We start from the raw sequence: 13,060 nt of genomic DNA, 5'->3' as shown, positions 1-13,060 counted from the left end.
GAGACTGAAAGGGCAGAGGAGCATTTCTATAGCTCACTGTGGCCAACCCAAATCGACCTGCGTTTGCAGCCACACCACGGAAAGGCTGCACTTTACGTGTGGCATCGTACGTGATAAAGGTTTGTGAAGCACAGCGAGGGCTTTAGCAGCTGCAAGATTACCTGATCTCCAGCTGGTTGGGATCTGCACAGTGCAAAGATCATCCGAGGACTCGTCTGTCGATGTGCCAATGAAATCAAAGTTCAGGCAGTTATGCGTGAGCTTAAGGAGCTGCATGAGCAGCCCATGCTGGCTTTCATCGTTTAGATTCAGGTTCTTCCCAGAAGCCTATAAAATACATTGCATGACAAAAGTAAAAATAATAAAACCAAAGTGACAGCTGAGTTTGAGGCAGTAACTCGGTTTTAAACAGGACGTGGCAATGGTAGGATCGTAGCGCCAACCCCAGCTATCACACACTTCCACAGACAGCGTGTGTATTTACACACTTACTCCTTGCACAAGATGGATAAACAGACAGCGCTTCCTTTCCCACTCGGCTCGTACGGCACAGCAGAAAAGCAGCCAGGCTTGCCAGCCTGCAATTATACCGTGAGATCCAGGAGATAAGGGACTTCTTATTAAACACAAGAATACATTTTCTGCCTGACAAGCGATTCGCAGCAGGGAATCTTGTTGCTCCACCTAAGCCTGGGATGGAAACGAGTGCGTATGGTGATCCGTATAAGTCCTGCTCCAGTTACACCGCTCTGCGCTGGGCAGGGAAAACGCGGATACTCTCAAGTAACACAAAGAACTCGATGGACACGAAATGCCAGGTCATTTTGCTGCAGTTTAAATGTCGCACTCGGGTCTGTACTCCAAGGACAGGCTGGCCCTTCCATCCTTTGTATTATCGCTCTGTACTTAAAACAAAACTAACTTGTTCCAGCTTAAGTCTACTGCAAATAACACGCTGCACCGTGCCAGCTCTGCCAAGACCAGCGCCAGTGGTCACTGCAATACTTTCCTCACTCTCTCCGCTGTATCACAAAGATTAATTCTTCTGGGGCTGCCTTAATACACCCTGTTTTATGGACATGGACTTGAGCATTGGTTTCTTGCAGCCCAATCCTTCCCACTTGAAAGGATCACTTGAGAAAATCCTGTTTTACATACAGTAGATTGAGACAGGTACTATTAGACTAAAAAAAGATATCTTGGGTAGTTGGTGTTTAACCACAGGAGGACAAGATGTCGCATGAGGCAACAGAAAACATTCCAACCCATCTTAAACCACAGCTCCCAAAGGAAGAAACGCACGATGACTGAGAGTCAGAATGGAAAACCAGAGGTTTCCTCCCAAGCTGAGCCGTGTCTTTCCAGTCTCTGAGTCCCCATGTCACACAGAAGGAGTGACACGTGGGGGACACCAGCCCGAGCACAATGCTGCCGACACCATGTTAACAAGGGCTGGTTGATGTCTCCTGGTTGAGCAGAAGCACTCGCTGAATTTCCTCTGAATCTGGGCAGTTCTAAGGACCCTGCCCTGCCTGCACCTCCCCAGGCACCGCTCTTCACAAAGCCAGAGGAATCCCTTTACTTCTGACACCTCTGATTGACCATTAAATGCACCTGGAACAAGCCAATGGATTCAAAAGCGACCACAACTGTTTCAGTTCAGGATGGGTGTATGGGAAAGGCTGCCTGGCATCACTGTACGAGGCTGCCGTCCTTTAGAAACAGGGAGGAGAAAAAAGCTCCAATTACACCCACGTACCCACCTCTACTACTGACAGAACCAGAGCTGCTCATTTCGAAGTATCTTTAAAATAAAATTCCCTTTTCACTCTTTGTGCTATTTGTCAACTCTCACACCTCACTCAGCTGAAGGACGAGAGTTAAACTAATCAAATCTGTTCCAGTGCCACCCAGCTGACTGGGGGAGACTTTCTCATAAAGGGCTATTCTTCCCAGCACCATTAGAAAAGAAACCTGATGCAGAACCAAGAATTTTCTTCAGATAATCCGCCTGCTTACAGAAGATACATGTGCTACTTCAGCTGAAAGAAAACCTGATTTTTTCAGTGGTAAAAACCAACCTGGCAAGCAGAGCATTGCTGCCTTGTCCCAAGGTATTTTTAAAGCAAATTCTCATGTGTGATAATTAGCACAAAATAAAAACCTGGGGAATACAAGACAGTCTGATATTTATATTTCTGTATTTATGTCATGTTCACTTCTTTCTTAATCCAAACCTAAGTCAAACTTTCCTGGAACACAAGTCCAGAACAAAACTTTCGGAACAAGAGCTCCAGGAGAGTTATATCAGCAGGAACTTCAGCCCAAAGTCTCTTGCCCCAATATACAGATGCTAAATGATGTGAGTTCCTTACCTGTTTCAGTAAATTGCATGACAGCGTGAAAATATCAAATAAGGATGAATCTCGGAAGGACGAGGCTATTTTCCTGTGCTTGGTCAGTGGATGAGTAGTATCCGCCTGAGCAGAGAGAAAACCAGCGCTTAGAACAGGCGGGCAAGGGGGAACAAGAGCAGCAGAACCCGTAGGAACCCAGTTAAGCACTGGGACACCAAGGTTTCCCCCCTAGAGTGATGTGTAAACCAGGGGGATGTGCAGCTGGGCTTCTTCCACAAATCAAATGATGTTTCTAGCCGATGACAGGACTTTGCACCTACGATACTCACAGCGCAGCTTCACTGTGGCCCTGCCGGGAAGCGGCGTTGGCTTTACTCTCGAGTTCATTTAAATCCCTTCCAAAGTGGGATCAACAGCAGGATTTTCAACAGCACTCAAGTCATTTTAGCAACTTGAACGCTGCTTTCTAAAGTGCTCCGAGCTCCTAAGAGTTAAATCCTACCTGAGGCCACTGGGCAGACACATGGTCAACTACCAGCAACTATAATTCCCCTCCTGAACCTGCACAGATGAGAAGAAAACTAGAAGGAGAGTTAACCAGTGACAGCCAGTTTGGACTTTGCTGTATCTATTATAAACTCCAGTTCTGGACCTCTCACCCTATCAGAATAAAGAGCCGATAGGTGATCTAAAAGGCAAATATACACATATTGCTTTATACTGGATAACAAATCTCCAATCGTGTCAATCAATGCATTCTAGCACGGGCCACCAGCAGCACAAAATACCACTTGATAGACTGTTTTCTAGGAAGAAAAGCGAAGCGATAATTCACATCTTTGCCATTTATTTGAATGCAGGCCAGGAGGAGTTATCTGACGGGCAGTGGGTTACTGTGGTGCATTTGGGATGGAGCCTTCCTGCAGCGGCACAAAGTGAATCCCCCATTTTCATGATGCTTTTGTTATCCTACCTCTGTTAACCTTAAACGTGCCCGTGTCCCACCCAGTGCTGCAGGAACCAGGACGGTTCTCACCCCTGCAGACCTCACTAACATAATGACCTTCACAACGACCCCACGGGGGATGCAAACACTCTTGTCTCTTATATTATCGGTGAGAAATCTGCATCACCCAGTAGTTAGAACTGGACTTGAATACATCAGGCACTCATGTTATTAAATCTCAGGCTCTTTAAGAAAATGACCATTATTTACTCTCTCCATGGTTATTACCAATCTCACTTATTTCTGGCCTTGTGCTACATGAGCATTTCCTTTTATTTTTATTTCACTATGAGCTCACACGGCTTAAATCACCAAAATCCTACAGTACAGCACTCGGTACCTCCAGGCAAGTCTGTGCAGTACGACCAGGATGAAAACTGATACTTCAAAACAGTTACCAGCACTTGATTTTATTTGTACTGTAAGCTTTTGGAACAAAAGCTTTAGCAAACAGAGCTCTGGAAAATCCAGCTCTCATGCAATGTAGCTGGAAGCATAAATAGTTATCCAAAAAAGCCTGAAGAGAGGCCCCACAAGGGTTTTTTTGGTGGGTTTTTTTGCTATGTACATGTACGTGACCCCACTCTGAGTGGGCACGTTGGCACATTTATTATGCACTGATTTATAAACAGACTTGTTCTCATCCTTGATGCAAGGAGGTGCAGGACGGGCCCTCTGCGGAGATGCAGGTAGGATTGTGCAAAAATCTGGGCGTTTTAGAGACATTTACACACGCGGCAGCTCTCACGCTGTCCTAGGGCTGTGGTAGCCACTAACGGCGCTGCAGCAAATCTGCCTCATTAGGAAAACGATGTAAACTTCGATAGCACCAAGTAACGCCGCTTGTTCTGGCTTTTTTGTCGCTCGGTAGGCTGGGCTAGTTCATTAGTATCGCTCAGAAGATGACATCAAAATGCGAGAGAAGATGGAAGATGCCAATGAAACAAAACAATTCCTCAAGACAGGAGGTTACAGCATCTTACCACAAAACCAGGTGACTGCGAAAAATAATAAATCAAAAAGGAAACACCCACCACACAACAATCCCCCCACCAAACAAAAACCCCCGAACGATGCACAGACACACAGCAGGACACAACAATATGAATGAGAAAATTGGACACTTACTTCACTGAGGAAGGCTGTAGCACTTACTTGATTAATCTCATTCGTTAGTTGGGACAGGATTGTCACTCCTATGATGCAGTGCTCGACACTATCCTGGGGAAGGGACAGGGAGAGCAGTCAGCAGAGCCACCTTTCCAGTGAGGTTCACCTTCTGCTTGGAAGATTTCTAGACAGATTTGTCTACAAAGCCTTTATCTTTGTAGTCTTGTGGTTGGAAAAAAGCACATGAGTGATACCAAGCAGAGAATTCAAAATCTGCTTTTAAAGCGCTTGACGATGTTAAAGCAAAGGGTTGCAGAGTTCAGTAACACAAGTTAATCAAAATAAGCATCTTCTATTTAATGGCTTAATCAACGTTTTTGTGTTAAGCCCTAACGCTGATAAAACATGTGGAAATTTCTGCAGCATTTAGGTGAGTATTAAAGTTGCCAGATGAAAACTTTGGGAAATAAATCTTTCCCCCTGTCTCTTTTAAGCTCTGGAGCTGAACACCCCGAGGAGCAGCCGCCCGAGGTCCCGCACAGCCCTCCTGCCAAGCACAACAGTCTGTGTCCCTGGGAAGAGAGCTCATTCTTCGCAGCCCGTTCAGCCTCTGGCTGCACTTGAGACTCCCAACAAGGGGCTGATTGTGAACTAAGTCTGTCAGACACCTCTTCGCTGGGAACTGTAATCCATCCATCAAATGATTTAAGAGGAACAACCTGCATTGTTCCTTTGCCCCACTTTCTGTTCTCTAACTAATCGATGACGTTTCCTTTCCCAGCTCCAGCTCGCTGTGCACCTTCTGCACAAGTTGCCCTGATCTCCAGCTTCAAAGACTGAACTCATCTGCAACAGGGAAATCCAAATAGATTTAAGGCTTGGGACCGCGGCCACTTCATTACCGGGGCCATCTCTTGATGACCGGCTCAGTATTTACAAGATAATATCCAGACAGAAGCCACTGGAAAACCCGACTCTCTAAAAACGAGCAGCCTGAACAGGTAACTTGAGCAAACAGGAACAGACCATCTCAAACTGAGCACAGCAAGCAGATATTCACACCATTTAATTAGGTTTCTGATTAAAAAGAACACATTGCCCATGTCACGAGCTGGGAGAGTGAGGAATCCAGCTCTGATATTTCAGATAAAAGCACCTGCAAACTGTTTGGGACATAGTTGCCAGCCCAGAATGGAACACGATCTTTAAACTACCTACCACCTCAGAGATTGTACTTCACTGCAGACATCTGGAAATGTCTAAAATAACAGTAGTTGGCCTATTTTCTGAATGCCCACACTCCAGAATAAGGCTTTGTACACATTACGTCTCCTTTTCCACACCGGGAAGAACCGGTCATTCTGATCTCCTCTGCTGTCTTCCTCCAACATTGGATTTTGGGACAAATTTCAGAGCAATTAAATCAGTATTTGTAGTGTTAGAGGATTTGCTGGTCTCTCTGTGGGGAAGCTGCAGTTTGGAGACAGCTGTTGATAAAAATGCCACCACCTGCCTATACAGGCTCTTGAGTTGGGAATGAAACCCTGTTCTGTGGTGAGAACACGTCTTTATGAAACCACAAAAACAGTTCATAATGCTTGCGTAACACACTAGTTTCAAGCTGTGTTTTGTTATGATAACTCATCTGAATATTAAATGGATATATTCCACGGATATATCACCCTTGTAGCGCGTGAAAGCAAGTCAAGCACGGCGCGTATTTCCCTCATAGACAATAAGCCCACGTGTTCACCATTTCACACTGATCGGCACGGTGTATTTAAGCATGAAAGAAGAATTGTGCAACCGGAACGCTAAAAGACGCGTCTTACCATTGAATACGAATGGTGGCGGTTTCCAGATACAAATCCCCGCCCCACCAAGCTGTGTATTATAAAACCTGACCTGTCCTGCCAGCTGCTTAAGCCTTGGTAGTCACTGTTCAACCAACAAATGCACAGATGAAAGACTGGACGGAGGATATTAAGGTGCAAAAAAGACCCCTGAAAACGCATGGACTTTTCAATCCCACAAGGTGCATATTCATCTTCCGTAAAATCTGACCTGTAAAAACCTTGTGACGTCTGTGATCACGTTCCTGAAGACATACTCATCCTTCTGACAGTCAAACCAGCCCAGCTTTGTGATCCTGGCGTACAACTGGATCAGCGCTTGTGTGACAAACGTCGCCAGCTTAGGCCTGGTAGCAAGGTAGTTGAGCACATAGTTCCCTGAAACACAGAGAACAGGTGGATCTGTAGAGAAAAACTCAAGGGATGGAACTGAGGTGGTAACACCGACAGGAAAAAGCGTCTTTTGGGAACAACATAAGCTTATTTTTAAAAACAAAATCAGCACAGTCGTGGGTTAGATACAAATATTGACCTTTACTTGTGCCTTTAACATCCTAAGGCTGCGGATTAGATCTGGAAGGTGCTTACAGACAGGTGAGAGCTCCTCCCCACAAGCCCAACTTGTTCCCTATTATCAGTTATGTATTAAATGCAACTGGTTGATTCACGAGACCACAGAGCTGTCACTCCCATTTGGAAAAATTCTCTATATTTAGCCTTGAACTCTGATAGCTGAAAGTCCGCACGACAAACACTCGCATCAGTTTGGTTACAAAAAATAAATCTTGTACTTACGAATATCTATTCGTTGTTCCAATGGTAAAGGGTTGTTTGTGCGTGACACGAGTTTTGTAAGGCATGTAGCTGCCAATAACTGCGAGTAGGATGACTGCAAAGGGACAAACACAAGCACAAATAGGAGTTTAGCGCACACTTCACAAGGATGAACAGCAGTGCTGGATTTTAAGCTAATTGCTCTCTGGAAATCTGAGTTTACAGCATCAGATCACACACAGAGAATGAAACTGGGCTTCATGAGTTTCCCTTGGAAAAATACATTATTTGCCCTCAGGTGAGCCAGTTACTGGTTCCCATCAGAAGAGCTTCAAATCAGTTTGGTTTGAATTCACTTCAAATTTAATCAAAAGCTAAAAAATGTGCTTTGTGTAAGTTTGCTAAGCCTGTAAGTGCTGCTCTTTTCCCCCTTCTCCTGGAGGATCCACTCTCTACAATGTTTAATGTTTCCTCTTTTTGTGGCCAAGGTTCCGATCTGATAGATGTGAAAGCTGGATGCACATTCTGCCAAAAGTCAAACCTTGCAAGATCAGGTGGCAAAGCCATTTTAAGCGTTATTTGTGCTGATACAAAGTAAAGAACAAACAGCCACTTCAAAAGGAGAAAGCTAAAAAAGTCAGGCAGGATTTACTGCCGGCATAACTGTAACACTAATTCTAAAGCACATGATCTAATTTCCCTTGTTTTAAACTGCTGGATTATTAAGGCAACACTATAGCAGGGGCAATTTTCCAAGGAAACATTCCAGAAGAATCCATGCTGGTTTTATGCCTCTGTGCACACACCATTTTCTGCCCAAAGCCCGTGGGGAAGGCAGGAGCCCCCCCAGCCACTGAAATATCGCTGCTGTAATGATGTTTTCAGCTTAAAGCTTGACGCGTCTGGGTGGAAGCCGGTGAAGAACGCAACAAGGCCCACAAGACATCAGAACTGACAATCGTTTGTAGTAACCATAATTAGCAATCAAGAGTCGATGCTTTTTTTGGCACACGCTGCCCGCAAATTGAGCTCCGGGAGAGCACGCTGGGTATAGAATATAAACACGGCACACCAGACCTCGGGGCTGTTTCCCTTGTTGATGTCCCAAACTAACGAGATACGGTTTGGATAAGGATGTACGTACGCTCCCTCTCTCGAGCAGCAGCTGGCACTTGCTCAGGCAGTCGGGGCTGTTGGTGAACTCCACCAGCGCTTTCTCCGCCTGCAGCCGCGTCGCCGTGTCCGTGGTCTCATACAGCTGCTTGCACAGGTTCTCTAGCTGGGCTAGGCTCTGCAAAGCACGACAGCAAACCCGTGAGGAACCAGACATTGTGCAGTTTAGTTAGGCAGCAGTTTAACTCAGGTTATACAGACATACCTATACACACATACATAATTTTATTGCCTCAGCTTGGTTTGTTTTTTGATCAGCTAAATGCATTTAACCTGAATTACCCATCCAGAAGTTTCACAGCGACCTGTTACACCTGACAAGGCATTGCCCCCCTGCTTTTACCTTTTTTACCTCAAAACAGGCAGCCACCCCCAAGGTCAGGGCTCACCCAGCCTGACCGCACCACATGCTGCGGCTGGTGAGCTCTGGAAAACCTCTTACACCTTGTGCTACGACAGTGACAACCCTCACCTGCTCATTTTAAAGAGCAAAAAACACTCTCGCATCCAGTTTTTATGTTATGCGGTGTCAACTCCCTCACAAACGTGGTTTATATTCCCCTTGCAGGGCACCATAACAGACTTCAGCATCCCCGGCTGCTGGAAGGATCTCACGTTAAATCTTCTCCGCTATATATGCCAAAAATACCTAAAGCCGAACAGAGCGAATGAAGGATGGATGGATGCCTTTGAGCGGCGGCTCTGCGAACGCGTTCAAAGGGAAATAAAACTAGCAGGCAGATTCTGTGTGCCCAAACAACTGGAAAATATTTGCCATAAACTGTGATCCAGGCAGATGGTTTCCCCCAGCGAAATCTTAGGTGTCCTAGTTAAAAAGTGGCTTCGCAGATGGCCATAAATATTCCCCCAGGTTCTTACTGCTAGATTAATAAGCAGGTATTTTCAGCTGCTTTAGGGGCTACATTTGAAGATTCCAGGAGTAAATCATTACAAGTACACCGTAACTTTTGTGCTTTGACTTCTGTGTTTGTAAAAAAGCTGCTATCAGTCGCCTCATTTATTTTTGAAGAAGAGATTGTTATGCAAAAGGCGAGTTACCAACAGGGTCCAATTCTTGTACCTTGTACCAGATTCCAGAGCTCTGATATATTTTTTAATATGGAAAATGTTGCCTTTACAGCCTCACGACTTTATAGAGAAATCAGAGAACTTTGCCACGTGCCCGACAGCAGTTCAGTTCAACATACAGGTTTGGGATTGACAAAAGCAAAACCCAAAGACTAAAGCTTTACGCAGAAAGCCCTCAGAAACCTAAAATGAATATAAACCACTATTAATAATAAACTATTATAAACCATATTAGCTCTGATTAAGCATTTGGCAGTAACCTGTCGTTTCTCAGTACAGATCCACGTTCAGTTATTTAAAATCAGTTGGGAGGTGCCTGTTCATGTGTATCAGCCCAAGGACAACACACAATTTCCTCCCAAATCCTTGTGAGCGTTTCTGAACAGTGACCAAAGCCATTCGGTCCACATGTGTACGATGGAACAGCGATGATCCCACATCAAACCCATCAACGTGGTTTACAATTTTGTAAAAAAATATCTACTTTTAAGAGTTTCACACCACCCTGCACGAATTCTTCACGATGTTCAGGAATGGGCTTGCCCTACAGTTTTCTTCATGCATCTATGAAACGCTAATTCCCTGCGAGCGTTTGGGACTCGGTGGCGAGAACCACACGGCGCCTTTTGTGTGACACTGGCAGTGACAAAACGCCCTTGTTGGTGCCCATTCTGTGCCAGCCTTCCTGCACATCACGGCTCCTTAACTCCCCCGGAGCCACCGGGAACACGCGACCCCCAGGACTCCAACAAAACCGCTCCAAAAACGCCGAGCGAACAGCCCATCTGCTGCCCGGGAGATCCGGCACACAAGGTCACCATTCAATGCCTTATTAATGACACCGCGGTTATTAAAGCAGAGTTTTCCCATGAAAAAAGATCACACACATGGAAAAGCTTGTCCAAATTATCCAGCAGAATAAAGTGCACTCTAGATTAAGCCAACCACCCACCTCGGGTTTTAAACATACTTTAATATCACGCCTATTATTGCCTGGTATCAGCTGTCCTGAGGGTCTCTGCCCAGACAACCCTCAAATTAAAGCTCACTCGATTCCTCTTCCTCAGGAAGGGGGCTGGAGAGTGTCTGAGGGTACAAGGACAAATACCAAAGCCAATGAGAGCAACTCAGCAGCAAAACTCACATCCAAACGTGGGAGTTTTCATCCAATTATTTCAAGTTTGTGAATGGGCATTTTACCCTGGCAACGGGGTAGAGATCGGGTCAGCCCCAGCTTCCAAAGGCAGAGATGTTGGGGCCTCTGGGGTAGCAATTAGGCGGGGATTATCCCTACTCTTTCAACCAAGATAACAAAAAAATACCATTTAGTATAACGATTATGCAGGGCAAGGGCTCTGCGCGTTCCAGATAAGGAGGAAAGCATGAGACAGCAGTGTTTGAAACAGGGAGACGCTCGGGTATCCTGCGAGTGCTACATGCCAGGACACAAAGGTACGAGTCTGGTGAGCCGGGACCAAAAACAGCACCGAAAATACATTTACTACTAACCCGGACCTGCGTTCATCGCTCCTTTGAGAACAAACAGCTCCAAAGATGATGTAAAAAGAAGAAACGAGCCCTGTGCAGCCCTGAGGGCGAGGAGGTGGATGAGGGCTCAGGGTGGGACAAGGACTCTGTGCTTGGCCTGGAGTTTTGGGAGAGTTGTATTTTAGAATTGCTGCGTCACAGCCTCCCAGCCCCCAAATCGCTCTTATCTGCCCCCGAATTGCTCTTATCTGCCCCTCGCAGGCCAGCACTGAAATCCCAGGATTTTTCTCCAGTTCCACACTCTTTTAACACATGCTAGTACGCCCAAAGCACTTTACACTGTAAGAAAACCCAACCACATGTTCCAATTTCTCTCATACATCTCACTACAAAGGTTACGTGACAACGTGAACCACCGGGCACCAACACCAATATCATATTTTGGATCCATCTCCCCAAAGCGAAGTTCAGCCCTACACTGAAGGGTAACACAGCACACCCTGTGACTGATGCTTTTGTTTTGTAAGTAGTAGAAATGTTTATCAACAGGGGAAAGTTTATTTAGCACAAACCAGCAAACTTGACAAATGATGAGCAAAACTTCCACTCCCCTTTCCCCCGCCAGCAACAAGCAGAAACTGCCAATCCATCACCTCAGGTGAACTCTGCATCATGTCATCGCTTATTTCTTTAATAATATCAAATACTGAGAAGAAATGAGTTTTCCCCTGTATGTGGCACCTCCTTGGTAAGATCTTGGCCTCAGATGCTTGGCCACCGAGAGGAGCTGTGAAGCTCAAAATGTGGAGAAACCCCAACCTATCAATCTCATTTATACTGGAAGCTACAAATAATACTCGTCACCATTCAGTGTTTTCCCCATGGTGAAGATAAACAATGTGTGATCACCTTTAAAATGATAAATACTACAAGGAAAGTACCAGCCACCTAAAAGGAGCCCCGGGGACCGGCTGCGGAATTGATCCTGTATTACACGGCTGCTTAAGCAACACTCTTTACATCCCAGGGCTGCAATGAGCTCTAGGCAGGTTTAGTTCAATAGAGTTTGACTTCGCCATGCTGACAATTCCCATTTTGGAAAATGAAGGAAACACACGCAGCCAGTGCCCATCGGCCGGGGGGAGCAGGAGAGCGATAACCCCCCAGATGACACATCTCAAATGGAGTATTTAGCTTAACGAGATCAGTCCCCAAACTCCTCTGCTGCCTGGTGGTTCTAACCCTGAAGGATGCGCGCTCCTGTGAATCCTCCCGGCACACATTGTTTCCAAGACATTCCTTCCTCCTGCCTTCTGGTTACTGACTCCGCGAGCCAGAGATCCTGCAACATGTTTAATACAGTTATTTTTGTCCCAAGCACATTCATCCATTTTAATGTCCCTCAACTGGTTCCCCCATATGTTATAATCGAAGTCAGACTTTGCAAGCGCTGGGTGAGTGCGGGGCAGGCAAGGAGATGTTTCTGTCCTCGCTCACTATGAACAGGCCACACAAAGTCACCCGTGTACCTCCAGGCCACACAAAGTCACCCGTGTACCTCCAGGACATGACACCCCGGAGGTGGGAAGAGGCCACGATCTATTTTTCCTTTCCCTTGACCATTTTATGTGTAAGGAACACACGTACTCTTGGCACGCATGGTGTTGCGGCACACGCTCCTCTAACGCACACCTGAAACCACACGTCCAGTCCTACGCTGGCTTCTGCTCTCCAAACCTGTGGGCATTTTCCAGCTTTGTTCAATTCCTCCACAATCTTACAGGAAAACAGGGAGGAAGAAGATGCAGCACGCAGCCAGGGCTCTGAAATCCTGCGGTTCAACCAACCTAATGAAGCGGCATGGCAGGAGTCAAAGGGCTCTGGTGTTTGAAGTGGCTAAGGCTCAGGGAATGCCTGGGGTCACCTGATGAATGTCAGGTATTTCAACCAAAATAAAAAAGCTTTTAAGCTGAGCGATGCAACTATTAACTGCCAAGGACCAAGGTGATGCACTTGGTAAGTTCTCATAGCTGGAAAAATCAAGGTCTCCCAGCTCATTCGTTAAGAAAATCTGAACAACAAACCCCTGTTTCCACCCCCCTGCTGCTAACAGAGGAAGCAAACCTACCTCCAGCACTTCCCCAAATTACTTATTGCACTAGGATTTTCGGGCATCTCTCTGGGAATCAATACGGAGCTCTCACTCCTTT

The 13,060-nt window shown here is 45.9% G+C and overlaps 1 protein-coding gene across 4 annotated transcripts in view; it reads right to left on the bottom strand.

Annotated features, from left to right (window-relative positions):
• XPO7 (exportin 7) overlaps positions 1-13,060 on the bottom strand; it is a 39,248-nt gene that overhangs the window by 19,678 nt on the left and 6,510 nt on the right. For 2 of the 4 annotated variants that reach the window (XM_065040903.1, XM_065040900.1), the window contains exons 2-7: positions 8,245-8,391; positions 7,122-7,215; positions 6,538-6,704; positions 4,492-4,584; positions 2,376-2,480; positions 162-327 (exon numbers count right to left, since the gene is read on the bottom strand). In XM_065040903.1, the coding sequence (XP_064896975.1) occupies positions 162-327; positions 2,376-2,480; positions 4,492-4,584; positions 6,538-6,704; positions 7,122-7,215; positions 8,245-8,391 (772 nt within the window). The remainder of the gene's footprint in view (positions 1-161; positions 328-2,375; positions 2,481-4,491; positions 4,585-6,537; positions 6,705-7,121; positions 7,216-8,244; positions 8,392-13,060) is intronic. The other 2 variants (XM_065040904.1, XM_065040902.1) reach the window with 1 other exon arrangement.

This window comes from Columba livia, chromosome 25 (assembly GCF_036013475.1).
Source record: "Columba livia isolate bColLiv1 breed racing homer chromosome 25, bColLiv1.pat.W.v2, whole genome shotgun sequence".
Taxonomy (NCBI): domain Eukaryota; kingdom Metazoa; phylum Chordata; class Aves; order Columbiformes; family Columbidae; genus Columba; species Columba livia.
Note: the sequence above shows the minus strand (reverse complement) of the source record. Positions and strands in the feature narration are given on the sequence as shown.